The sequence below is a fragment of the Halichoeres trimaculatus genome, unplaced genomic scaffold (genome assembly GCF_033239565.1).
Source record: "Halichoeres trimaculatus isolate MK-OKI-2021-1 unplaced genomic scaffold, fHalTri1.1 fHalTri1_scaffold_5, whole genome shotgun sequence".
Classification (NCBI taxonomy): Eukaryota; Metazoa; Chordata; class Actinopteri; order Labriformes; family Labridae; genus Halichoeres; species Halichoeres trimaculatus.
The window spans coordinates 24,903,708-24,929,652 of record NW_027437183.1 but is presented as its reverse complement, the minus strand read 5'-3'; the positions used below and the strand labels follow the sequence as shown (position 1 = coordinate 24,929,652).

The 25,945-nt window shown below is 40.3% G+C and overlaps 2 protein-coding genes across 11 annotated transcripts in view; both read right to left on the bottom strand.

Moving 5' to 3' along the window:
- Positions 1–11,356, bottom strand: part of pdlim2 (PDZ and LIM domain 2 (mystique)) — a 47,874-nt gene extending 36,518 nt beyond the window's left edge. The window contains exon 1 of the mRNA XM_074669276.1: positions 11,052–11,356. The gene's annotated coding sequence lies outside the window, so the exon portion shown is untranslated. The remainder of the gene's footprint in view (positions 1–11,051) is intronic.
- Positions 11,357–13,293: 1,937 nt separating this feature from the next.
- The window catches only part of sorbs3 (sorbin and SH3 domain containing 3), a 31,565-nt gene continuing 18,913 nt past the window's right edge, over positions 13,294–25,945 (bottom strand). For 3 of the 10 annotated variants that reach the window (XM_074671276.1, XM_074671274.1, XM_074671277.1), the window contains exons 9-21: positions 24,749–24,857; positions 23,443–23,493; positions 23,179–23,286; positions 22,461–22,516; positions 19,204–19,274; positions 18,589–18,650; positions 18,362–18,408; positions 18,067–18,181; positions 17,833–17,958; positions 15,924–16,475; positions 15,711–15,802; positions 15,511–15,617; positions 13,294–14,679 (exon numbers count right to left, since the gene is read on the bottom strand). In XM_074671276.1, the coding sequence (XP_074527377.1) occupies positions 14,618–14,679; positions 15,511–15,617; positions 15,711–15,802; positions 15,924–16,475; positions 17,833–17,958; positions 18,067–18,181; positions 18,362–18,408; positions 18,589–18,650; positions 19,204–19,274; positions 22,461–22,516; positions 23,179–23,286; positions 23,443–23,493; positions 24,749–24,857 (1,558 nt within the window). In that variant the 3' untranslated portion in view covers positions 13,294–14,617. The remainder of the gene's footprint in view (positions 14,680–15,510; positions 15,618–15,710; positions 15,803–15,923; positions 16,476–17,832; positions 17,959–18,066; positions 18,182–18,361; positions 18,409–18,588; positions 18,651–19,203; positions 19,275–22,460; positions 22,517–23,178; positions 23,287–23,442; positions 23,494–24,748; positions 24,858–25,945) is intronic. The other 7 variants (XM_074671281.1, XM_074671284.1, XM_074671279.1 and 4 more) reach the window with 7 other exon arrangements.

The following is a 25,945-nucleotide window of genomic DNA, read 5'->3' as shown; positions in this document are numbered from 1 at the left end:
ATTTGTTAGAAGTGTGGTTGTAAGTCCTTTTTATAATGTAGATGTTGCTGTAAGTGTTGTTTACTTCTTACTGTTATTATAACCATTACTGTAGTTCTTAGTGTTATTTTGACTGCAATTGCTATTCTAAGCGTTGTTGCTAACTTTGTTGATATCTGTGTTACTGTTGTTTGTGTTTTTCTTCCGTGGGGTTTGTCGAAAGTTTTTCAGTGTATCATTGTTAGGGTTTCCAGAGTTTTTACTTAGCGTTCTTGGAAATGTTGGTGCTTGTGTTAAAGCTGCTGTCAGTGTCACTGTTTGAGTTGTTGGTGTTTGTCTTGTTATCATACAGGGATGGGAGTTGATAAGATTTTGTCAATACCGGTGCATTTATTCATTCTGCTTAACGATCTGATTCTTTATCGATTCCCTTATCAATTCCTGTTGTGAATTTTCTTGGTACAAAAAGTAGCTTTACAGGTTTTCTGTGTCAACAACATTTAATTGAGTTTATACTGTAAGTGATAAAAATGTAATTTGTCCCTGAGTCTGGATATTTCTGGACATAATTATACAGAAACAGGCAAAAATTGCACGCAATGTGACGTTGATGTACTGTGTTGTAATAAGTTAATGATTCAAGTAGGCCATCTAGTGTCTCAAAGTGGTTATAGCAATGGTTTAAATTGTTTGGAAGCTTTCCGTAGTTATGAAGTCAGCCATGAGCCTTTCATTAGCCTGTTAGCTTTTGACATTTGAAATTCTCAGTATTTTTTTCAAAGAGTTGATGTGACATGTTTCTGTGATGAAAGTTGAAATATACTGATGTATGCTAACTGCTAGCATAATAGTGCAGTTTCCCATATACGTTAGCATCAAGCTTGCGCTATGTTGTTATTTTGGCAAATAAGGTGATTTATACCATTTAAAATGCACTGAATATGAATCTCCTGAGAGAGAGTAATGTACATTTCTTTATGAAGTCAGTCCTTCAGTAAAACTCTAAGCTGAAAATCCTGAATCAGAGTTTTCTTGGGAAACGTTATGTCAGCTAAGATAGCTGCAGCAGACTGGTCGACGTAAAGCCTGGCGGCTCCGGCACAATGCAAAGAATTGTTAAGCACAAAGGCTAACGGTATTGATGGATTGAAACATTTCTTATCGATTCTTAACAGGAACCGGTTTTCGATTCCAATCCCTACTATCATATATGTCGCTGTAAATGTACTTGATATAGACTGTATAATGAATAGACGTAGTCACCTGTCTGTTTCTGTAACGTAAATCGTCGACGGGGCGCCATATTGGAAATGAGGTGGGTTTTGAGCCTAGGAGCTATAGGACAGCCTGGATAGCTCAATTGGCAGCACATCAGACTTTAATCTGAGGGTCCAGGTTCAAGTTCCTATTCAGCCGGTAATGCTATATGGAACTTGGCTTTGTAACCAGAGGATTGCTGGTTCAAGTCCCAGCATGGACTAAAAATGGCGATTGGGCTGATTTCTGGAGAAGTACAAACATAATTTCCTGAGCATCGCTGAGGTGCCTTTTAGCAAGGCACCATACTCAAATAATCGGACACCTGCCTGTCAATCAGCTAATTCTGATTGGGCAAACTTATCTTAATATCTCCTAAACTGCTGAGTTAGAAAAATGTTTACCCCCGTACAGTGTGGACCAATAGAGATATGAGTGATTCAGAGACAGGAGACATTTTTTTGTACCAGGCTGTAAACATGTTTATAACGGCTGTAAAAATGACTTCACTTAGGAGACACTCAATGAACTTCAGATTTTAGCACTTCACTGCATTGCCTCATATTTTTAGAGCGGCAGTTGTTGAAGACAAATGTGGAGATGATGATAATGTCCCTTCAACACTTTAGGTCTGTAGATTTTAAAGGACTGTAAAACCTAACACTAGTGTTTCAAATAAAGAAAAGCCTGTTAAATACATTCTTAAATATTTTGCTTTTTTTATGTCAATAGGGGGTAAAAAGCATTTAAAATCATCTTTAAAAAATTGGTCCTATTTTATTGAGGAGAAGAGTTAAGCTAATGTTTATAGACATACTACCACAGGGTCTGTTTTTAGACAGCATGTAGACACTCAGGGCTCTGTGGCAGCTGGTAATGGGCTTTGAATTAAAAGGTTTGTTAACACATCAACGCCTGCACATGTAACACACAGACAGAAATGTCACAGTCATGTGTGTAAATTGTAACATATAGGTGCGTGCAGACTGTGAGACCTCTCTTAAATACAGACTGCTTCTTGGAAAATTATGCCCACACCCAAACATTTTGACATGAGACTGCTTCACTCATAACGTAAACATAGCCTTGACTTTCACCAACATGCCAAAGTTTAAGCTGAACTTACACCTGATAGTTATGTGTTGTTTTCTGTAAGTGTTACACATTTATTCCACTGATCTTCACATTTGTTTAGATTTCTGATTTTTTTAATCATTTCTTGCCTTGGAGATAAAGTAATGCAGACACATACTGTAAGATTATCAATCAGAGAAGCTATGTCTTTAGTTCTGATGTAATTACAGCCCTGCCATGTTTAACACCTCTCAGCGCTTTGTGTGCGTCAGATAATCACTGGTTAATATCTGTTGATCCCAGTTCAAAGTTTACCATCAGAAGTGAAGACAGAGCAGCAATCTGTGGCCAGCAGTGGAATGTAAATTATGATCTCATGCCAGTAAATAAAGCAATAAAAGTCAAAGATTAATATCATTGCATAATACAGTTATCAGATGATCTTGAAGTATGAAAAGCAAGCAAAGCTTAAAGTGGATCTGAGACATCACCCTCCCTCAGTCCCTCCAAACAGCAGCCCATTTAATCAGCCCCACATTCCTCGAGTGTTTGGGACATGCAGTGCAGGCCCACTTACTCATTACCAGTCTGAGCCAATTAGCAGGGTTACTGGGCTCACCATCATTAGGCTCTCTGAATTGCTGTGGCCTCCAGAAGTGAGTGCAGTTGTGATAATGACAGGGAGCAGCCGCCCCAACTTTCCCAGCCTTTGGGGGCGTCAATTAGTTACATGAGCCTCTGCAGCGTCTCTAAAACAGCACCCATTATCACACAGGCACCCCGCTCGTCCTCTGCGTGAACGTTCAGCGTTCACATCGTGAAAACATTAGTGGAGGATAATGTCAGAGTGAAAGTAGGCGGCAGAGCTGACAAACAGCACATTGTGCCGGTGAGGGGAAGTGGCACCCACGGTCTGAGCTTAATTAGCCGATGAAAAGGTTTGAAGGCTACTTTGCAAACAAACCGCTGCTGATAACACATCGATGAAACCTGCCCCACGGAGGATAAAAGCCCTGATGGGAAGCTGCTGATTTCTGGTGACTTCTTGCTGCCACGCCGATTTGAGATCACAATTGAGCACACCCAACACAAAGAGAAGAATTCCAGTCATGCTGTAATTTCTATGGCTCACTGTTCAGCATCCGCCGCCCAGCCGGAGGAGAGCTGGAGGAGATGGGAACAGGTAAAGTAGGTGTAGAGGAACACTCTCACTTCTGACACAATGGACAGGTTCATGACTTCTGTGCATTCCTCCAGCACATACCAACATCAAGTAACATGTCGAGTTTGACAGGCTACAAGAGGCAGCATCTAAATCCCAGACAGGTTCATTCATTACTGCATGAAAGATGTGATTTGATTGGGTACAAATTAAAGGCTGAGCTGTTGAGGTGAATGATCTGAAACTCTCCGGCTTTGATAAAAGAGGAACATATTTAGTTTATTAATGTTTTTGCTTCTCTTTTAGCTTCTCTTGTCATGGTTTCAGGGTCTTTAGAGAGATATTGTTTGTTTCTGGTTGTGTTTACCAGCACAAGATGGACTTCAGTGAATGTCACTGAATCAAATATTAAAACATAAACTGATAAATGATCAGAAATTACCTCTTTAACACAAACTGTCAAGATTTGGGATGTTGAACAAATACGTTTTCAGTGCTGGTGCTCTGAGTGCTGATCATGTCACTCAATGTCTCAAAGAAGAGGTATTGGAGAGTAAAGTTCAGGCTGTGTATCAGATTCTTCTCTGATATTTTCTGCTCTCTGTGAGGAGACTGAAGTCTTTCATGTAGATACTCTGAAGGTTGGAGGCCTTTTTGCACTTGTCACATCAGTAAGAGATCGTCCCTACAGGCAGGAGAGAAAGTGGAGGTATGAAGGTGAAGAACAGGCCTTTCCCAAGACAAGACTCAAGACTCGCTGCTCCAACACGCAGACAGCCGGAGGGGTTTCATTAGGAAAGGTTCTCAATAACACATGTTGGGTTCACGGTGAAAACAAAAAGGATTGATTACATCTGTGTCAAAATTTATGGTATATTGATTGAAATTCAGAAGCTAAACATAAATGATAGAGAATATATGATGCTATGCTGACATTTCTGTAAACAGTTTGTGTTGCTTATTTATACTATAAAATGAAAGTGAATTAAAGATTCACTGTGTTTATGCAGCATCAAATGAATGTAAAGCAGCTTTTCATCTGCGTTTACCACAAGACTTAGAGCTCCTCAGTCGTGGTCAGAGGCGGTGAACTTGGCTGTCCACACCAAACTTTTTGTGGCTTCAGTGATATTTTTACTACTTTTTCTCCTCTGTTTGTCGTGAGATCCTACATGTAACCATGGCTGCATTGTTTACATATTAACTCAGCTGTTAGCAGCCTGTAGCATATCAATGCTAACTGGTGTAAGGCCTGATGTCTTCCCACAAGGTGAGGAGAAGCAGGTGAGGACAATGTGCTGCTAAGAAGTGACGACATGGACCTGTCCTTCCATCCATTGTTATTGGGAACGTAAGATCTACCTCCAATAAAATGGACGAGCTAGCTGTGCTAACCCAGCAACAGAGGGAATACCAGAGGGCAGAGTAGCATCATGCGAACGAAGCTAGGAGACAGAGATGGAGCATGACTGAAGAAGCTCAGTCCTGGACCCTGTGGAGGTGGAGGCTGGCTGAACTGGAGAATGATGGACAAGCTGTCATCATCTGTTTTCTTGGACCTTTTTGCACTTTCTATACACTTTCTTACTTTTGTTTTCTTGAATGCTGCTGTGACTTCAATTTTGTTGTACTTGTTACAATGACAATAAAGTTTTATTCTATTCTATTCTATTCTATTCTATGTACAATCTTTAATTTAGCATGTAATCTACTGAGAAGTACTTTAAACTCAATGACTAAAACCTGCTAACACAAGCCTGTTTGTGTGTCTTTGTGTGTGTAATTTGCTGGAGTGTGTCAAATACTATGATGACTCACCTCTTATGAGTCATTAACTCTGATCATGTCCTCACAACACAACTATAGCAACCAATTCACGTGTCGACGGTTAGGTTCAGATTGTAGACTGAAAAAAGCCATGAGGTGAGAACAGAGTGTGACGGACGAACAATAAGTGTGTGCATCACAGAAAATCCTTCACCCTTCATCTGTTAAAAGAACTAATCCGAAGAATTAACACCACATTTATTGAAAGGAATGAAGCATTTGGTGAGACACGTTTCTGCCACATGACCTGCAGAGTAAGGGAATGAAATGAGCTAAGTGGGGAGCTGACTAAACCTTTGTGCAATATGATGTTTGGCAGCCACACCTGAGCAGCAGCTCTTCACTTTGTCCCTGAACGACTGCAGATCAGGACTGAGAGTGTTTGTCTTCTCCTTGAACTCTGGGCCAACATCCACTGGACTGGAGTGAACAAGCACGGAGCGTGGTGCTACGTGCTAACACTGAAAGAATGGCTGATGAGTGAAACAGGCTTAAAAACATTCAGCTGGACGCTTTGATGCACACACACACATGCTCTCAGATCACTGTTGTGGCTGTGGGGGGAATATTCCTGGCGTGAATCACACCTGTCAGGTCTCTCGCTGCTGGCCACACACCACTGTGAACTTTCCGCTGCTCTCAGCAAGTGATGCAGTGTGACTCTGCCCTGTGTGTCACGCAGCGCCCTGACAGGTCGGCACCTACCTGGACACACACCCTCTGAGTAAAAAGGAGAAGAATGCGGCGGCAGCAGCAGGCCTCTCCCTGGATTGAGTACAGTGAAATAAAATTCACAGCATTCTCCAAATCACACCCACATGGTCAGACGCGGCTGCAGTCACCAGGGAGATGAGAAAATATCAAACAACAACACATGATGTCAAAAAAGGCGTTGGCTAATAGGTTCTGTATCATTACATACATCACTAATCGCTTATGTGTCAACAAGATAATTATGGATGGAGGCATACCTGTCATTTTTGAGGTTACTCCCTACTTAGTGAGAAAACATTGATGCTGCACCTGAAGGCTTTGACGTGCTGCGACACAGTCCTACGACTGATATAAAGCACCATGAGGCGTGATAAAATATAAGATCACAACATTTTACTATCCTGACTAATATTAATATTATCTGAGTGTGAAATCTGCAAACAAAAAGTAAAGCCTTAAGAAACCTCAGGATAGAGTCAGGTAAATTATCTCCACGCTTACACACACACAGAGTATCCTCTGAGGCCGACTCCTCTTCAGAATAAACAGACTTGAGAAGTTAAACCAGTAAAAAACTAAATAAAGCAGTTTGGGTTTTTAAAAGCAGTTTACACCAGCGTTAGGAAGTGTCTCTGTGTGTTTCAGCTCACACTCTGTGTCACTGAACGGGTTGCCGCTGATCACAAAAGATTATCAGACCTCACACCTACATCCTGTCACCTCACCCATTAACCTGCTGAACTGCCAGAGTTTCTCTGATACCAAACGGTTAGACCTCAGTCTGACTGATACTATGACCAAATACTGAGACACAATAACAAACACATGATGCTGACAAGGGATGTCCAATCCATAGTTTCAGATCAGGGTGGAATTTGGCATTTACTAACTGATCAGTGATCTGCATTTTAGCCAATCCTCTCAATCCATCATTTATGTTACCTGAGCACAATCTGCCGTCAAACACTAATGCCTCAGTGTAACAGATCGCTCTGAGTTTTCCCAGCCAGGTAAAGTTGACGAGAGAATAATAAAAGGTTTGGTTCACTGATGTGGCACAGCAACAACACTTTTCTTTATTACAGAGGGCAGGTGTAGATTGTGCACCATGACCTTTTGGTGTTCAACACGACCAAGACTTCCTAAAACAACTCACAGTGTAGTTCACTAACCGAGGACAGACTGCAGCACTGTTTGAGGACTTTAGAAGAATGGATTAATATCCAGAGACAAAGAACGTCCAAAGACCTCTGTGAAGAAGGTGTGCTGTCTCCACACAGTGCATCCTGCCGTTCAGACACTTGGTTTCACATCCTGCCTCACTGCAGCTGAACGGTACAGTCTGTGACCACTAGGGATGGGTACCAGATAAGGCTGAGACAATATGCTATTCTGGCAATTCAATTCTATTACGATTTTTGGGGTGCTGATTAGGGACCAAGTTAGGTACTTTTATAGGTACCCACCAAATTCTGTCAAAAGTGCCGGGTACTGATTCATGTGAAATTGAGAGGCATCATGCTTAGGTACCTAAACCCATCTTTGTAACTGTGAGGGAGTGGAAGAATAGGCGATTTTCCAGGCTGGACATGAACACAGCATTGCAAGGTATTGAACAATAAATATGTTGCCATATTTTCCCATAAAATGCACATCGCATGAGTCAGAGAGAAACATTTCACCCTCTGCTGGAGACAGTGGTAATGTTTTTCCAATCTAGTTGATAAAAAATGACTGAAATGAAGAATTTGAATTTGAAAAGAAAATCTTTTTTTGACAAAGAATACCAATTTTAATATTTTCAAACAAAAAATCCTGATTACTACTGAATTAGGTACTTTTATAGGTACTGACCAAATTCTGTCTGTAGAACTGATTGAGTACCGTTAACCTTGCAGAGCAGACGGACCTGCCTGATTCAGTTTCTGAAATCCTGCACATCCATCTTGCCAGGCTCCAATGACCAACGATTTCACTCGGCTAAATTCCATCCGGCCCAATCAGGGAAGAGAGGCGAGAGCTGTGGGAGCAGGGTAAGTGACGAGAAGACGTGACGTCAGCAGACTTTCGTTCCTTTGATTCTAAAGTTAACTTTACAAAAATGGCAGCAGTTGTCCAACGCCATTATCACAGCTGTTTCTCATGTTCCTGGAGTTCTTCATCTATTGTTTCTCAGCAGCAGCAAACATAAACTACGTCATACCGTGGCTTGATGCGGATTGGTCAGTGGCGAGAGTGTCAATCAGAACGGTCCAGTCACCAGCTGCTGATTTTTTTTGAAGGTCCCGCCTCCAAAAAACAAATCGGAAGAGCTGCTACCCAGATGGACTAGTGAAATATTTCTGTGGCGGATATATTAAACTGTCCGTCTAGTGTGCCAGAGTACCAAGTCACATATAATTAAACAGTACTATGTTTCGATACCTAAACACATCCTTGTGACTGTGAGGGAGTGGAAGAGTAGGCGATTTTCCATACTGGACTTGAACACAGCATTGCAACTTTATGAACTGAGAAATAAATATGTTAAATTGAAAAAACTCTGAGATTTTATCATTAAATAAATTATTATTGACAAAAGTTCCAAAAACTTGTACCCTTGAGCACCAGTACCAAGTCACAGGTACAGGGCATCAGTATCGTATTGTTTCAAATGTGACAGGTACCAATCCCTAGTGGCGACATGTGACAAGATCTAAACATGATGTGATCAGTTTGACAACACGTTTGTCCTGCATTTGGGGTAAAATCAACATTTAAATAGTTAAAGGGTAAAAATCAAGAGATAGTGGGCTGAATTTGACAGAATTAATAACCTCAAGACATACTTAAGCTAAATTTTTTTTAAATTCATTACAAATAGAAAACAAAAATCAGTGTGCTGTGTTGCTTCACTTTCTTACCTCTTTATCAAAGTGTATCTCTTTGTATCGATTGGGAGTCGGGATCAGCAGATATTTCATACTAAAAAATCAGATTGTTATTGGGAAAAAAAAATGCCGGTTGGGACATTCTTTATGCTAACAGATAATATAGGGCTATCCAAAGCTAGCCATGGTTTTTCTGATTTTCAGAGTGAAATTTGCATCTCCACATGCCACACTAACTGTTAGATAATCTTTCTTTCAGTTAGCTCAGAGGTAGCGGCAGGTTTCTGTCAATCACAAAGGTTGGAGGATCTTGCTGTCTATAGATTGAAAACTCCAGGCACCAAAACTTCCTTCTGTCAGCTGTGCCAGCAGTGTGTAAGGATTAACTAACACTGAAAGGCACCTCACGTAGCAGCCTCCTCTATCAGTGCATGAACATGGTGTCAAAAGGTGCTTTGAGTGGTATCGTGCTTAACACGATACTGTCTCGATTTCTACTTCCCCACTTTGCAGCAGTGTTACCGCTGTGAGCTGGTGGTAAGTTTTGAAAGAAGACAAGAACTCTGTGGTACCAGCTTCACCCATTTCCCTGCACCAACACTAAGTGCACTGTGCTGCTCAAATCAGAGCCGCTAACCACATCCTCTGTGTCTGCACCGTTCACTCCTCCTTACAAAAAGATACTGATCTGCACTTTGTTCATGACATCCACACTCACGCAACTCTGTCCTTAGAGAAACAAGATGGTCAGGAACAACTTTCTCTTCAGTTTGACACTTCTTCAACGTAACAAACTCATCGTGAAAGAAGTAAACAGAAGCATCTTGTGTGACGCCTCTGCTTTAGCTAAATCTGAAAAGCAGGCTTCTAAAAAAAGAGCCAAAAACCCACTTTCATCATTCAGACAAAACAGACCTGCTGACTTCCTGTGTAACCGTGCACATGCTCATCACAGCTGCCTGTTTTAGGCACTGAGCTAAAAAGAAACAGCGGTATTTTGCAAAGCTAGGCTGAAATGTTCTTCAGTGAAAACCTCAGTGCAAGTGTAAAACAAACAAAAAAAATTCCAGCCCTGACTTGGAAAGTTACGACTCTGGCTTTTTCCCTGTTTTCTTAAAAAGATAACCACTTCACTCTTTCCTAAATTACAGTGGTGTGTTTTTGGCTCCTTGATGGTTTGTACTGAGGAACGGCAAAGTGTTCCCTGTCAAAAAAGAGGAAAACAGTCAGGAAATAAACACAATATCAAGTGAGAGGAGGGTTGGGAGTCGGCACATGAAAGGCCCGGTCACAATGGGAAAGGTACACAAACAGCAGGCGGTGGGGGGGTACACTGGGACTGTTCTGGTTACATAAACTCTGAGAAACACCTTTAAGTGCTTTCCCACCTGCTGAGCTCACGAGCCACATCTATTTATGAATGAGCATTTGGTTTGAGAAGAGCAGAGGAAAGATCATGTCTAGACACCCCAGACGAGGTCAGAGTTACTGGAGAGCTGGTTTGAACCTGAACTCAAACAGACCTGCTAATTTACAGTCATCACCCTTAACAAGGGGAGGAGAGAAGATAACAGCCCGGCCACAGAAACACTGAACACTTCCTGAGGTCGCACCTGGTCCAGCCCCTCCACAAATCACCTTGACTGCTTTAATGTGCAAAATACCTGCCCTCCTCACTGCAGATACACTGTCAGGGTGGAAACCGTCTCTCTGTGTGGGCTGAAAGTCTCTACTCAGTTAGTCTGACTTTCAATTTCCACTGGTCCACGCACCATTAGCCAAAACAGCTTATATGTGGGAGCTGCACTCTTTAACTGCTCACATACTTGGCATCAATCATAATCTAACAAAGCCCAACAGCTTTCTCTGACGTTCCCACACAGTTTATGAACAGTTAGGAGTCTCCAGGGTTTAGAGACAACAATAAACCTTTAATAAATCACATAAACTGCCATAAAACAACTCAACAGACCAGTTTCAAACACAAATATGACAATGAGATTTAACAAAAATCAAAGAGCTAAAAGAATGTGCTTTACTCCGCAGATAAACAAACATACTAAACCACAAGAGCTGAGATAGATTTATCAGCTCCAACTAACTTCTTTATCAGTCAACAAAGTCAGTTCATGCACGTGGAAACACTGTATAAAAACTTTTTTACTTACCAAGGTTAGTGCAGGTTGGTTTAAGGTGTCTTCACCTGTTTAATCTCTCCTCGACAGAGCGCGGAGCACACACCCAGGAGTCAGCAGGTAACACTTCACTGACCAAAAACTGCCCAAAAAGCTGTTTTCGACCCCTGTCCACCAGAACAGAAACACTTAAGCGATATTTAGGAGCTGTTAGTCCTTTCTCTTGTTGTTTCAGGTGTGTTTAGGGTCACGGATGGACACTACCTGCGGCTTCGCGCGCACTGCTATCACTGAAATGGGCTCGCGCTGCCATGTGCTATTACCAAAATAAAAGCTTTTGACAGAGCCAGCAGCACGGGGCGTGTCGCATGCATCAGAGAGGGGGAGGAGGGAGGAGAAGAAGAGGGTGCAGCGGCGATAATTGAGCCATTTATCCCAGCACGAGCTGCATGGGGTTTTAGGTGCGCGCGCCACCTCCTGGCAGCGCGAGGAAGAGCTGTGAGAGCCAGCTCATCCACAGATTTTATTTACCTGGAAGTTTGGCATAGATTAACATACAAAGAAAAATTTGTTGTTTCTTTTTTTTTAAATAAAGGCACAATTCGAAATACCCATGAATGTAAATCTACAGGAAAAAAAACTTCATAACATTCAGTAATGAGCTCAGATAAACATCCATTCAGTTGAATTATCTTAAAATCAGATCAAAACTGTAACAGCCCTTAATATGTTTAAAAAAAAAAAAAAAAAAAAAAAAAAAAAAAACTTTATGTAAATTTTGTCTTCTTCCTCCTGGGCCTGGCATAAAAACATTGTCTTTTTCTTCTCTCCCTCTCAATAATGTTAATTCCTCTGACTGTATGCAGACACATCCACAACTTGTATGCCTTGTAATGAATAAAGTATGTATAAAAAACAGAGCTAAACCAATTAGATTTAAATTATCCAAAACAAATACAACAAATTATTCCACTTAAGGACAAAAGACTAGAGAGATCAACTGCTTCATTGTTTATGAATTGATCTCTTCTTTAAAAAAGCCCTGGAAGAGTTTCTCCCTCCAAATAATGTAGAATATCATAAAAGGCTCATGTTTCAGAGTTTCTGAACCTTTACCTTAAATTAAGACCTGCTGACTTTTCACGTGACCGGATCAACCTCTTAAAACAACATGAGATTTCACAATGAAGGAAAATTACAAAATGTTGTCCTGACACTCCCATGACATCAATGACTTTAGTGACTCACTGCATCTCTTCTGACTAATCTTCTTTTAATAGATTTTCTTGTTGTGTGGGTTTTGAAAAAGAAACATGGCTGAGTGGAATAATAGCAGGTGTGTTTTATCCACCATGTGACGTCAAATATAAGATGATGAAAAATTGTTTGTTTCAAATTTTAAACACTGGATCATTGAAACATTTGTGTGACAAACCTAAACTCTACGTTACTTGTTTCTGCTTTACAAACTATACCTGTAAAGTTTAATATATTCTAGTAGATATGTATAACCATATACATTCATATTTTAGAAAACTGCTCCTGAACTGAACATGCTTGTGTTTCACTGGACTAAAATATGTTCAGAGAGGTTTTTAATAACACCCTGCCCTTCAGGTTTGTAAATAGATAGATAATCAACACATGTAATGTTATTTAGTACTGTACCTTTCCTGTGTAGCAATAGATACGTTAGAAAAGGCTCGAGAAAAACTATTTATCATCAAGTGTCGTGTAGGGCTGTTGTAACAGATTGTTTCAGATGTATAGAAAGAGGAGCTAATTATGCATCTCAAAGAATAACAACATCTTGAAAAAATGTATTGTCTTCACTATAATAGAAAATTTGAAAATTTACTAAAATAATCTAAAAAAAAGACTTGTATCTTGGTTCTTTGATTTTTTTTTGCTTAAAGTTTTGAGTGGCAGGCCTACATAATAAAGGATGAAATTGGAAAACAGTCTGAAACCTTCAGTTAAAGTTGTAATGTGTCTAAAACTTATACATTTCTTCTTCTTTTTTAAACTGATAAAAAAGATTTAATTTTTACATTTGTTTAGAATTTAAAATATATATATATTGGTTTCCATAAGATTGTGTTTTATTTTATTCATTTAATTGTTACGAACCATTTTTATAAGTGTGAAAATTTGCCAGATTCAGAGAAAATACCAGTCAGCTGAAGTCAAACCGAAGATATTATCACCCTGCTTACTGACATAAAATCTGAAAAGCATTCAACAAAAGAAGACAGGAACACACAACTCCCTCAGACTCACTCTGTAAAGTTTAATTGCTTTAAAAAAATGCGTACCATACATAAGATACATTGTTTTGTAAGCAAATATATATTATACTTTCAATTTTAAAAGGTTACAATCTGTACAATCATCTCCTATGTCTACTACGATTCATTTTTACAGCGAAAACGTAGATATATACTATGAAATTGCATGAAGACTTCATGATAGGAGTTTCATTATCAGACTTAGAAATGCCACAGCTGATAAGAGCTGAACTAAAGCAGAAAAACATTTCAGTGGTTTTAGAAATACTGTTAAAGTGTTAATCAGGTGCACAGAGAAAACATGGTTAAAGCAGTAGTAGCAAATATAGCTGATATAAAGTCAGGTGTTTTTGTTCAGTGGAGGATTTTAAAGATCAGATTGCACAAAAATGTTTAATTTGGCACATACAGCAGAACTTCAAATACTTTCAAACATGATTCAGATACTGAATATTGGCCGTTGAGACATTTATCAGATCAGATTGACAGAAGTTGTAAAATCAGATCAAAGCATTTTATAATACAGCAGGACATTTTCTTTCACCTTTGGCGTTTCACTTCATGGCTTTAACGGGACAAATAATCAAAAAAAAAAAGCTTTAAAAAACACGACATGCATTCATTACTTTTGCTCCTTTTCTGTATAGTCTAATAAAAGGCAGTAAACTTAACCTGACATGTTTGAGCCCTCAATGTGCTTCACTTTCAGCACATTTCTACAGATGTTCATGTTGCCTCCTCAAACTTGTCTGGAGTATTTTCACAGATCTGAAAGAAAATCTGAGGAAGATAGTTGAAGAAAATGTTAATCCATTGAAATGCCAGGAAAAAATGTGCCATTTTAATTCAAAAACTGTCAGCAGTGGTTTTGTGGTGGTAAAAAAAAAAAAAAAAAAACGAATAAAGGATCACACTGTATCACTTAGGATTTGAGCGGTTCACTGGGAAGGAATGCAAATTTCCAACATCTGCAAACAGTTGTGGAACAAAACAGCCCATTCTTTGCATCTGAAACAGTATCATCAGCATTCATTCCTTCCTTTAATGTGGTGTGTGTGAAAACACTCTCCACAGCTCTCAGTGGAAGACGCACACTCATGCTTTCATGCAGGGAGGTGAGGTGAAAAACCACTTCCATGTCCCTGCCTTCACCCATGAACATGCTATCTGGCTAATTCACTTCAGAGTGTAGTGGGTGGACGTGATGAGGAAATGCTGCGGTGTCAGTGCAGGGTCTGTTGGAGTGATTTTAAGTGACTGTTTGGTCTCTTGTGAGTCCAGGTGTTTGTGGGCAGGCAGGAAGTGAGGAGGTCAAACTGGTGCCACGTAATTCCCTGGAAACGTTCCAAAAGCACGAGTCCGTTCTGACGTACCTGCAGAAGAGAAAAGACCACACTTCATATAATGCAGGGACAACCAATCAGACGTAGAGATGCTTAAACTAAAAAAAAACTGCATCTGCAATGAAGCATGGTGTCCACCAGAGGGGGGACTAACACAGCTGAATGTTGAGGTATCGCCACAAGCAAAAGGAAATACTTTTGTCACCTCAAAAATGTTGTTTTGTTGGATGAAATGTTGTAAAATAATTGTTTTATGCTGTGCAGTCTGGGATGGTCATTAAGACTCTAAACTTCACTTTCAGGATACACTTCAAAATCATGGATCCTTTCAAGACACAATGAGGAGTTTTCATGTTTATGTGTTGTTTCTGGAGACCTCTGAAGATGAAAGTGGAGCTTTTTCAAGGATTAAAAATGCATTTCCCATGAGGCCTCATCCAGTGTGATAAAGATGGAGATGCGCTTCCATTATACACTTTGTTTCTCTTTTCTGGAAACTTTTTGGAGGAGTCAGAGTGATGAGGTAATGTACCACTCTGTAGTTATGAAAAATATTAAACTAGACTCATCACAAAACTTTGTGAATTCTGATTTATTATCAGTAGCTAGCTCTCAGAAAGTAACTAGATGTAATTGTAATGAAGGACAGTGGGCTACCTGAATGTTTTGATAAGTGTGGAAAAAAAAGTAAATCACCACCTTAAAGTATGAAAATAATTGAGATTGATATAACATCCTTTTAACAGACACAATAAGTGTTTTGGATCATGATTTCACCACAGAAAGAAAAAACACTTTATAGAACCATCTGCAGCAAAGATAAATAAAGCATAATTGTGAAATAAATTATTTATATCTTACCTACAAACCAGCCGTCATCACATTTCTCCATCACTTGAACAATGTCTCCTTCTCTGAGCTCCAGCTCGTCTGAATTCTGTGGTTTGTAGTTGTAAACAGCTTTATATCTAAAACAGAATAACAAACAGTCTGAGCCACAGGTTTACCAAATCTTTGTCTGCACTGCAGCAATGTGAACAAATCAAAACACTCAGACGTACGGTTGGTGCTGCGCCACAGATCCGGGGCTGTTTGGCGCTGCTGTGTGTGGCAGGGAGTTGACGTGTGGAGCAGACTGGTTTGGTATTGCACCCTGGAGGAGAAGGAAAACCTCATGTCAGACGTTATGAAATCAAGAATGATGAATGACCCTCCTCTCTACACAAACAGTGTCTGCACAGTGAGGACAGAGCAGACAGGAAGTGAGAGCAGACCTGAGCAGGGTCAGTGTATCTGGGGGTGTTGGCTGTGGACGCTCCAGCTTTGTGTGCAGTTGCTGACGCCTGACTGGACGGTGAAACCACACGATTGTTGGAGCTGGGGTTAGCGGAGTGTGTCCCTGCCCAGTGGCTGTTCAGGTTGGTGGGTGAAACAGTTTTGGAGGTGCTGTGAGGCCACCGATTGGCTGGTTCTTTGGATACAGGTGTCTGGGTAGGGGAGCGTGACTGTGAAGCTGGGACGCTGAAAGGTACAGGTGAGGACGGGTTTTGTGGGGAGTGACCGGGTTTGGGGCTCAGGGAGGTGGGGGTGAAGGGGGAGAGTGGTGAGCGAGGGCAGGGTGAGTGGAGAGGACGTCCTGGACTCTGGGGTCCAGGGGAAACAGGAGACAAGGGGCCAGGTGAGTAGTCGTCTGTGGAGTATTTGGTGCGGGGCATCTTGTTGACCTGGACGTAGCTGGCTGGAAAGATGCCGCTTCGGCTGGTCCCTGTGATCCGTCCCTCTAACCACTTCTCGTCAACACGCCGGGTGATATTGATGACCTCACCCTGAAGAGGAAAAATGAGAAAGTAAAGCTCAACAGTTATTGTTACAGAGATTAATAAATGTTATTAAGACGTTATTTGTTAGTTCTCCTGAAACAATATGAGGAGTGTGTGAACTTCTTTTAACTGCATACAAACAGCAAATAGGGATTATAATCTGTTTTTTTTACTTTTTTTTTGAACAATGTTTTTATTAATTTTCAACAGAAAAACAGGGTGAATACGTTAAATAAAAGAACAAACATTTTCTCTTAAACAACATAAACATGAATATAAAAAAAAACAAAAAACAAAAACAAACTAGAAACACTAAAATAAGATAATACATAAATAAATAATATATAAATATATATAAAAATAATACTAATAACAATAAATAAAGAATAAATAAATAAATAAAAGATAAAATCAATCATATGCAAGGAAAATAATAATAATAATAATAATAATAATAATAATAATAATAATAATAATAATAAATAAATACATATAAATAAAACAACTAAAAAATAAAATAAATTAAATAAATAAAAAAGTAATATTGCGGTTGTCACACTCTAAAGTTCGTGATTATAATCTGTTTTAATGTTTCTAAGTAACTTTAAAGGCCCATTTATGCTCAACGATAGATACCAATCCTGATGCGCACAGAACTTACTGCCTGTGCTTTGTGTTCATGTTGTCCGTGTTTCTGCACGTTTCCAGAACTTTATGTTTCGGGACTTAACTGCTTCACCAACAACCACCTCTCACACGCTGCCTCTGTTTCTGTCTTTTATGCAAGCGGTACATTAGCAATACCTCCTCCACTGTCACTGTGTTTGTTTTTTGAGTTTGCTGTTGTCATAAACCTTTGACTCTGGGCTGCCCCCTGGTGGATGTATTGGTTGACAGCAATACCAACGTAAATGGCACATGGAAGTATGAGAGCATTAATGGTAGGTAACCGTCTGAAAACGACAGACACGTTTTTGCACGTAAGGGGAACTTAAATGGGTCTTAACAGAGAAATTTCTTTCTTTTTTAGTATGATCTTATTAACTAATTGTTCTATCTCTTAACTCATATCTCAAGAGTCTTTTGTTCAAGTTTTTTATTTTTTTGTAGCTTGGATTTGTATATGTGTTAACATCAACATACCTTAGTAAACTTTTTCTGCCTTTTGATACCTTTTTTATTTTATTTTATTTTTTTTTTACCTTCGTGCTAAGCTAAACCGACCAGCTGCTGGTTGCTTCTTAGACAGTTTTTAGACAGGGGTGTGGTACCAGACAACAAACTGATGCATTTTCGAAACAAAAAACTAAGTGTATGTTAGCTAAAAAAAATAAAAGAGGAACCAACCACACTCAGCACTCACTTTACGAAAAGAAAGCTCAACAGGTAAGTCAGCGTTGAAGTTGAACAATGCCACAGCTTCTCCGTAGTCTAAAACCTGTAAAGTAGGAGACTTAATCGGTGTCGGCTTCTCCGTGGGAGGCAGGATCTGTGAAGGACAAAAACCAAAGTTTTGAAGCAATATGAAATATTGTGAAACAAGGAGCAAAAATGTAGAAAGAAAGAGCATCAAATATCAGACAAAGGAGGAATTTACCTCCACATAGGTTGTGGGGAAAATCCCAGCTCTACCATGATGTTCTCCTTCAAACCAGTTTGCATCCACCTGCCTGTGGATGTACACAATGTCACCTTTCTGCAGCGTTAGCTCCCTGGAGAAAAGGAAAAGTAGGATAATTTAGACAGGTAGAGAAAGCTGAGCTGATAATGAAGACACATGTTTCCAATGTTTCAGAATGATGTTAAAAAGTACATTAATGTAACTTGTTGAATTGTTAGAACTCAAGCAAAGGAATGGCATATTTATTATATTAGCTCACACCGTAACTCACTTTGGGGACTGAGCCTGGAAGTTAAACTTGGCACGTGCTGCTTTCATCTGGGGAAAAACCAACATGCCATTCAGTTTTGAGGAGATTTTGCACAGATTCAGCTATTATGTGATTCCAAATGAACTTAGACAACTAAAGAAACATGCCAGCACTCAAAACCACATTACAAAATGGGTTGGGAAACAATTTTGCAGCCTTATTAGGTAAAAAGAGTCAAAGAAACGTACCTTTTTCTCTTCTTTCTTAGGCGGGAGCTCCATGGTTTCATTTGCAGGCGAAAGACGTTCTACTGTGAAAGAAAGAAAAGGCAAAACAATTTGTATGGAGTCTGAAACATGCACTCTTTTGTTCAGCATGTTTTTTTGTGTGCAATGGAAAAAGCAATTAAAGCCTGAACATAAAAAGTGTCTTTAAGTGTTTCGTGCTGGCTCGCTGCACTAATTTCCAGGAAAACAATTGGATGAAGCTAATCTTTAATCAGGTCTTCCGAGCTCCACTTCCTTTTTTTGTGGGCTTCCTCCCCACCCATCTCCAGCTGATCCCGCTGGAGGAAAAAAAAAGCTGTGAAAGCTCTCCATGTTCACACCGGCAGCCTCTTTTGAAATGAAATACCAGAGCTGAATGAAAGAGAATCATGAGACCTTCAGAATATATTAGATTACTAACAGCTACCATCAAAAGTACCAAGGCTGACTCAATGAGCAGCCTGCTCACCGAGAGCAGATTTATTCTCAGTGGGAAGCACAATCAGCTTATAGAGAGGTTACTGATGGAGACAGAGGAAAATGGGGGGAAATACATTAAGTTCATTTGTGCTGTAGGTGCAGGAAATCCATGCTTACCATATGTGGGAGCAAAGGTGGAGGGTGAGGTGCCAGTAAAGTGATGGACAGGCTGCTTCGGAGCTGGACTGCTGAAAACAAGAAAGTATACATGTTATTTCCTTATCCATAATAGCCATGAAATGTATGAACAGAGCAGTAGATGAGTAGGTTAGACACAAAAGTGTGTATACACTATCCTACCCTCTTTCACATTTGTTGCACAGGCTGTTCTCACTCTTACATTGCTCTTTTTTATTCATTTACACACTTTAATTTCTTCACAGTGCCTCATGACCAGGCATAATCGTCCCTAAAGCAGTGGTTCCCAACCTTTTCCAACTCAGAGCCCACTTTAAAGTCTCAAAAATTTAGCAGCCCACCTCTGATCCCATAATTACAGAGGCTGTACAGTTAATTCTCAGAGCACTTTTTTAAATTTAAGATTGACCATAAAGGACTGAATTCTGATATGCTGTCCCATTGCAGAGTGGTATGGTCATATAAAAGTTCAAAGCTAAAAAGTTGGACATTTTAGACATAACTGAGTTTTAACAATTAAAAGATTGTGCTTTATATTTTTATTTTTTTATAAATACACTCCCTGTGCCAACTTTGAAGCATTTTTCAGTTTGGTTCAGAAAAAGTGTCAGAGTGACCACTCTTTATTCGTTTTGGTTTTCACAAGTAGTGTGTTAGTGAGCACTCTTAACGCTCTCCTTTCAATAGGCAATCTTTGACGTGTCTGCTTGCTTGGTCTTGTGTTTGCTTCTCTTCAGAGAATGCTACACAGAGTACTTCACGTGAATTAATAATGTGTCTTTTCGTGAGTCCTATTGTCTGTCAGTAAATGCACATTTCAACAGAAGTTTCTTTTATTTTGTTATTATAACTTTTTACATTCACATGGGTAGTTAGTGCTTTGTACTAATTTGTTTCTTATTAATTTCTCAGTTTTACAGTGATTTGTTCAACAGAAGAGGCAACCTCCAGTCTAAGAAAAAGAGACAATGTGGAAGTGTTAAAATCTGCTGTTTCTCGAGTGTCCACTTGGGGACCGGAAGTACCAAAAGTCGCATACACACCAAGCCACAAAAAATGTTTACAAAGCAGAAATTAACCTATTTACAGCCTGGTTCAAAAAACGTCTCCTGTCTGAGTCACTAATTCCACTGTCGGCACACACTGAACGGGAAGGAATTTTTTTCTATCTATCGATAGTTTAAAGGATATTACGATCCCAAGCTCAACCAATCAGAGGCACAGCTCAGCCCATGTGATTGACGAGCGCCCTATGGCTGTACTTGAAGCCCCCCGTCATCTCTAATATGGTCGCTATAGCCGATTTGTTTCAAAAGTCCATTTCAGTGAACAGACGAGTGACAACTCGGGAGACTAAGTCCATTAATTATACAGTCTATGGTTTAACCTCAAGTTAAGTTCAGAAAAAGCGAGCCCTGTGTCTTTTTGAAGAGTCTCGAATTTTGTTGGACAGCTGATAGGGCAGTATATTCCCGCACCCGGTACACACGCATAACCTGACACGCCAGACGAACAGTTTCATATATCCGCCACGGAAATATTTCACAAGTCCATCTGGGTAGCAGCTCTTCCGATTTGTTTTCAGAGGCGGGACTTTAAAAAAAATCAGCAGCTGGTGATTGGACGACCGTTCTGATTAACACACTCACCACGGACCAATCCACATCGAGCCACGGTATGACGTAGCTTATGTGAGCCGATGCATCAGAAACAATAGATGAACAACTACTGAATCACGTGAAACAGCTGTGAAAAAGGCGTTAGACGACAGCTTCCGTTTTTATAAATTTAACTTAAGAATCAAAGGAACGCTGACAAGTACGAAAGTCTGCTGACGTCACGTCTGCTCCCACAGCTCCCGCCTCTCTTCCCTGATTGGGCCGGTTTGAATTTAGCCGAGTGAAATCGTTGGTCATTGGAGCCTGGCAAGATGGACCTGCAGGAGTTCAGAAACTGAATCAGGCAGGTCCGTCTGCTCTCCAAGGTTAACATACACACACCCTCACAAAAAACATACTATTTAGGAAATTATTTGGTGACCCACTCGCAATACCTTCGCAGCCCACCGGGGGGGCACAGCTCACCGGGGGGGCACAGCTCACAGGTTGAACATTACTGCTCTAATGACATCAAAAGACTATAAAACACACACTGTGTAATGCAAACAATGCTTTGGCCCTTGTTTATGTGTGTATATGTGGCTTTTTCCTGCAGATTTACAGTGCAACACATCCGGACACAGCAGCTTGTAAGTGCTTCAAACACCAGACAGTGATGAGACAGTTAATGTGACCACTAAATGGACAAACCGATCATGACTGCATACCTCATGGTGTTATCCTTGAGCTGAAAATCTGGTTTTGATAAAGTTTAAAGCTACAATTATCCAGAAAAATCTGTCTACTTCCTCTGAACTCATTTGCATATTTCCAGTCAGAGTTGGTCGTATTCCAGCAGTTACAGCTGGAGTACATATAACAGCTAGTCGACATAACAGGAAGCTGTAGTGAGAAAAAAAGTCTATTTTGCTGTTTGATTCCACCCGTCCTTAGCAACAGGCTCTTTAAAAGAAAGCCCCTCATCCCACCCTGCCAGGAAAGGTCAAAACCTGTGAACTCAGCTTAGCAAACAACGGTGAGAATCCTCCTATCCTGCTGGAGAGAGTGACACACACGATGAGAAATGTGGAACGCAGCCTGGACCTCAGCTTGTTAAAGTTCAACAGCTTCCTAACAGAGAGTGACCTGAGTGGGATTCAGAAAAGGTACCATGCAGAGTTTTAATGGCTGTGCTGTCCAATCACAGCACTGCATTTTACTGAATGAAAAAAAACGACAGCAGGAAGAAATGTCGTAAAGTTACTCCCACTTGATGAAGCAAGATAAAAGTGGATTAAGAGGCTGGGTGTTGGGCTCAGAGGAGGTCTGTTACGTGATGACTGACCCTACATTAACCTCTGCGGTCCACACATCAGGTCACTTTAAGTCCTGCTGAACAACAAGATCGCTGTTATGAAAAGAAAACAGTGCAACAGATTTGTCGTAGAAGTTATTAAAGGCTAGAAACCATCTATTTTCAGTGAATTAGTATGTTTGAGGGATATTCTAATTGTTAGGAATATCACTTTGAAAATTCTTGCAGCAAATCATCTACGAGTGTAAATCGAACTTGTATGGTCAGTAAAAATTGCCATCTTTCATTTCATGTCCCTCATTGCTCTCTTTGTAGTCACTGACCTGTAATTTGTAGTCCCAGTCCTTGCAGCACTCACTGTTTCCCTGCTCCTGGCCTCCTGAAAGCAGAGTGAGCAGTTACACACAGTTTGCTCCCTGCAGCTCACTGTATCTCACAGCTCAGAGGAAATCTCACAACAACTCAGACAAAGTGGAGGTGCTGACCACTCCCAAAGGAGCAAGAAATCCCCAGGGTCCTATCCTCCTCAGGCTACAAAACAAACAACAGCACCACTCACGGTCTGTCTGAGCTGTCAGTGATTTCAGACAAATCATAGGAGATGAAGCAGATTTAACACAAGAACCAGGCAGGAGAGGAGACTCAATCACATATTTCACAGGATGTTATTCAGGTGACACAAGCACTGTGGGACTGCACATCAGCATAATCAAAAAAACTGATTTGGAGAAAAATGATCACAAAACTTTTTTTTTTTTTTTTTACAGCAAAATGAGCATTTCCTGGTGTGGGGGAGGAGTTTGCAGGCAGGTGTATAACAACAGATCAATCCAAAGTGCCATGCAGGTGGAAGATTCCAGGACTTCATCTACCTCACAGAGGAACATTCGAGGTTAAAGCTAGCAAGCAGGGGGGGTTCTCACTCAGATTTCAGTAAAGGTGAAAGGGTGAGGGTGGGTGAGGATTCTGCTACGTCTCTGTGAAGAGGAAGGGAGGGGGGGGGATGCTTGGGCAGACACAGTCAAGACGGGGGCTCAGTACCTCACCCCGGCCTCGATGCTGCTTCTTCTGGGAAAGTTTCCTCTCCAGACCCTGGATGTCCGAGTCAAGCTCGGCCTCAAACTGGCTCAGCTCAGAGACCAGACTGGCCTGAGGTTGAGCCGCGGTGGAGTATGAAGGGCAAAATTAAAACAGTGGACTAAAAACTTGACTTTTGGAACTAACGGTGTCCATTAGTACTGCTTGTTTTCTTGACCTCAGTGATGTGAAAGGGGTAAGGAATGAAAAAATGTCAGGGTAGCTTACCTCGATCGAAGACTTTGGTTTCTCAGGTTGTTTCTTCTGTGGTAAATGAGCCTGGTGAAGGAAAGAAACACACAACTAAAGTTTGTTTTATAGCCTTCATGTTGATTTTGTTCATGTTATCAATACTACAACAACAGCTTGTCAAACAGAAGCTGGACACAGGCTGGATGTCTCTTTCATCTCTGGATGTTTCTTTCATCCATATTAGAGCAACTGATTGCATTAGCCAGTAATGCTGCTTTCAACTTCTCCTTACAGAAACAAAACACCTCACAAACAGCTGATTCTATCCAGCATTGCTTTATAAGGCGCTGCTTGTGGGAACCTCAGGCACCCTGTCCCTTTTTGCATTTTTGTCTGTGTAACCTTGGCTGGAAGTGTCTCTGTGAACGCCAAATCCGTCCCCTCAGCTGGGAGTCTTCCTCACTACAATCCCAGACTGTACTGTCACTGAGAGGAAGCAGAGCACCTGATATGGTCTATGTGCTGCTTTTCCAAACTCCGTCTAGAGGATCCAACATAGGCTGCTGTCATGTAGAGGAAATAAAATAAGTCTGCATGCTGTGAGCCATTAAACACCACAAGAGGTTAAGACCATAATACGGATCACAAGACACCTCTGCTCCCATGGGGGAGTGGAAACAAAGATTCCTTTTCTTTACAGGCGCAGACATAAGACACAATTTGCACCAGATCTGGGACATTGTTACAAGAGCCGCTGAAAATGAAAACAACTTAGAGGCGACACCACGTAACACACCAGGGGCTTTTAAACACAGAGACACATACAAACGACTGCACACTCTGTTATAAAAGCTGCTGGAAAGTAAGTAATACACAAGACAATAAATCACAGCCCCTGGGATAAATAAACAGGAGTCAAGTGTCAGCTACACAGGCTTGTAAATCATTGAATCTCTGTTAAACACCAACACAAACAGTTAAATCCTGCCTTTTCTTGTCTGAAAAGGGTAATATATAAAAGCTCGAAGCCTTTCTGGATCCTCTGAATGAGAGAAAAGTGAGCAATTGTGGTGGGAAGCAGCAGAAAGACCACATTCATAAGTGTCCTCGCGTGAGAAGGTGAAACATGATGCTAATCCTCGAAGAAAAGGTGCCTATCCTCAAACCTGTTCTTAAGACCTGCTATGGGAAAACAGTGCAAGACAACACGAGGAATCCCAGAGATTAGAGCCGACAGCAGTACTGGTCGAATGTGGAGGTTAAAGAATCCTGCAGGAACATTTATTTCTGCAGGTATCAGAGTGAAATCACAGCCTAGTTTTGTGTCGTTGTGAGCTCGTACCTGGCTGTGGCTCTCTGAAGTGCTGCTCTTTCCAGGCTCAAAGTCGAATATGCTTTTGGGTTGAGGCTGCTGCTTTCCTGGGTCTGATAGCTTATCTACATCCTCACTCCTGAAACACAACACCCCAGCACACACACACAAAGCACACAGACACAGACACCACGGACAGCAACTTAATCATGGTTTCATTGTGAGAGCCTGTAGCAACAAATCCTAACTTGTCTGTGCCACAAGTTTTCCCTGGGCTGCTCTTGGCCTGCAGTTTGGGTTGGTATTCACTTCAGACATCAGCTGCAAAGCTTATCTGATGACATAATCAAGGCAAGAGAAAAACATTAACTTTTTATCTGCCTACCTTTGCCATGTATTGAAGATGAACTTTCCTATCAAGAATTAATGTCTGGTCTTATTTGATTTTTTCTTATTTTGTTTTTTACCTGGCTTTTACTAGGCTACTAAATGAAATGAAACTACAGTTAATTAAATTTTATTTTATACAGCATACATTGAGCTGGCATGTTTATAGCTAGCTTCTTTTACTGCATATGAGGGACAGCACCCTTACAAAAAAGAAGTTTATTAAAGTATGATATTAGTATACTTATTTTCAAGACAGTACACTTTCAGTTTACTTTCGATGTACTTATCCCAGGTATACTTAACAAAGTAATGCGTAAGCATACTTAGGTTATACTTAAAAGTATATTTAAAAGTCTAAGTATACTTAGCCTATAGTTAAAAGTATAAAGGAAGTCTAAGTATACTTGGCTTTAACTAAGAAGTATAAGGAAAAGTCTGTGTATTTGGCATATACTTAACCTTTTGATCAAGACATACAAAGGAAAAGTATAGTAAGTACTCAAACTTACATGCCTAACGTTCAAGTGAATTTGGGTTGTAGCTGTGCCTCTTCTATTCTGTGCTTATTCTATTCTTTTATTTTTAGGTTTGAAAACAATTAAAAAAACCCTCAAATATAAGTATGATGTTAAATTCACTTAAGAAGAACTTCAGAGTATACTTACAGTTTAAAAACTTTTAAACTAGCAGCGTATTGATTTTTTTTTTTTTTCTACTATATTGAGACTTGAAGTATACTTAAGAGTGCAGTTTCATAGACTACAAAGTAGTTTGGAAGTTTATAAATTGTATACTTGCAGAATACTTGTAGTATTGTTGCAGTACCAAATAAAACTT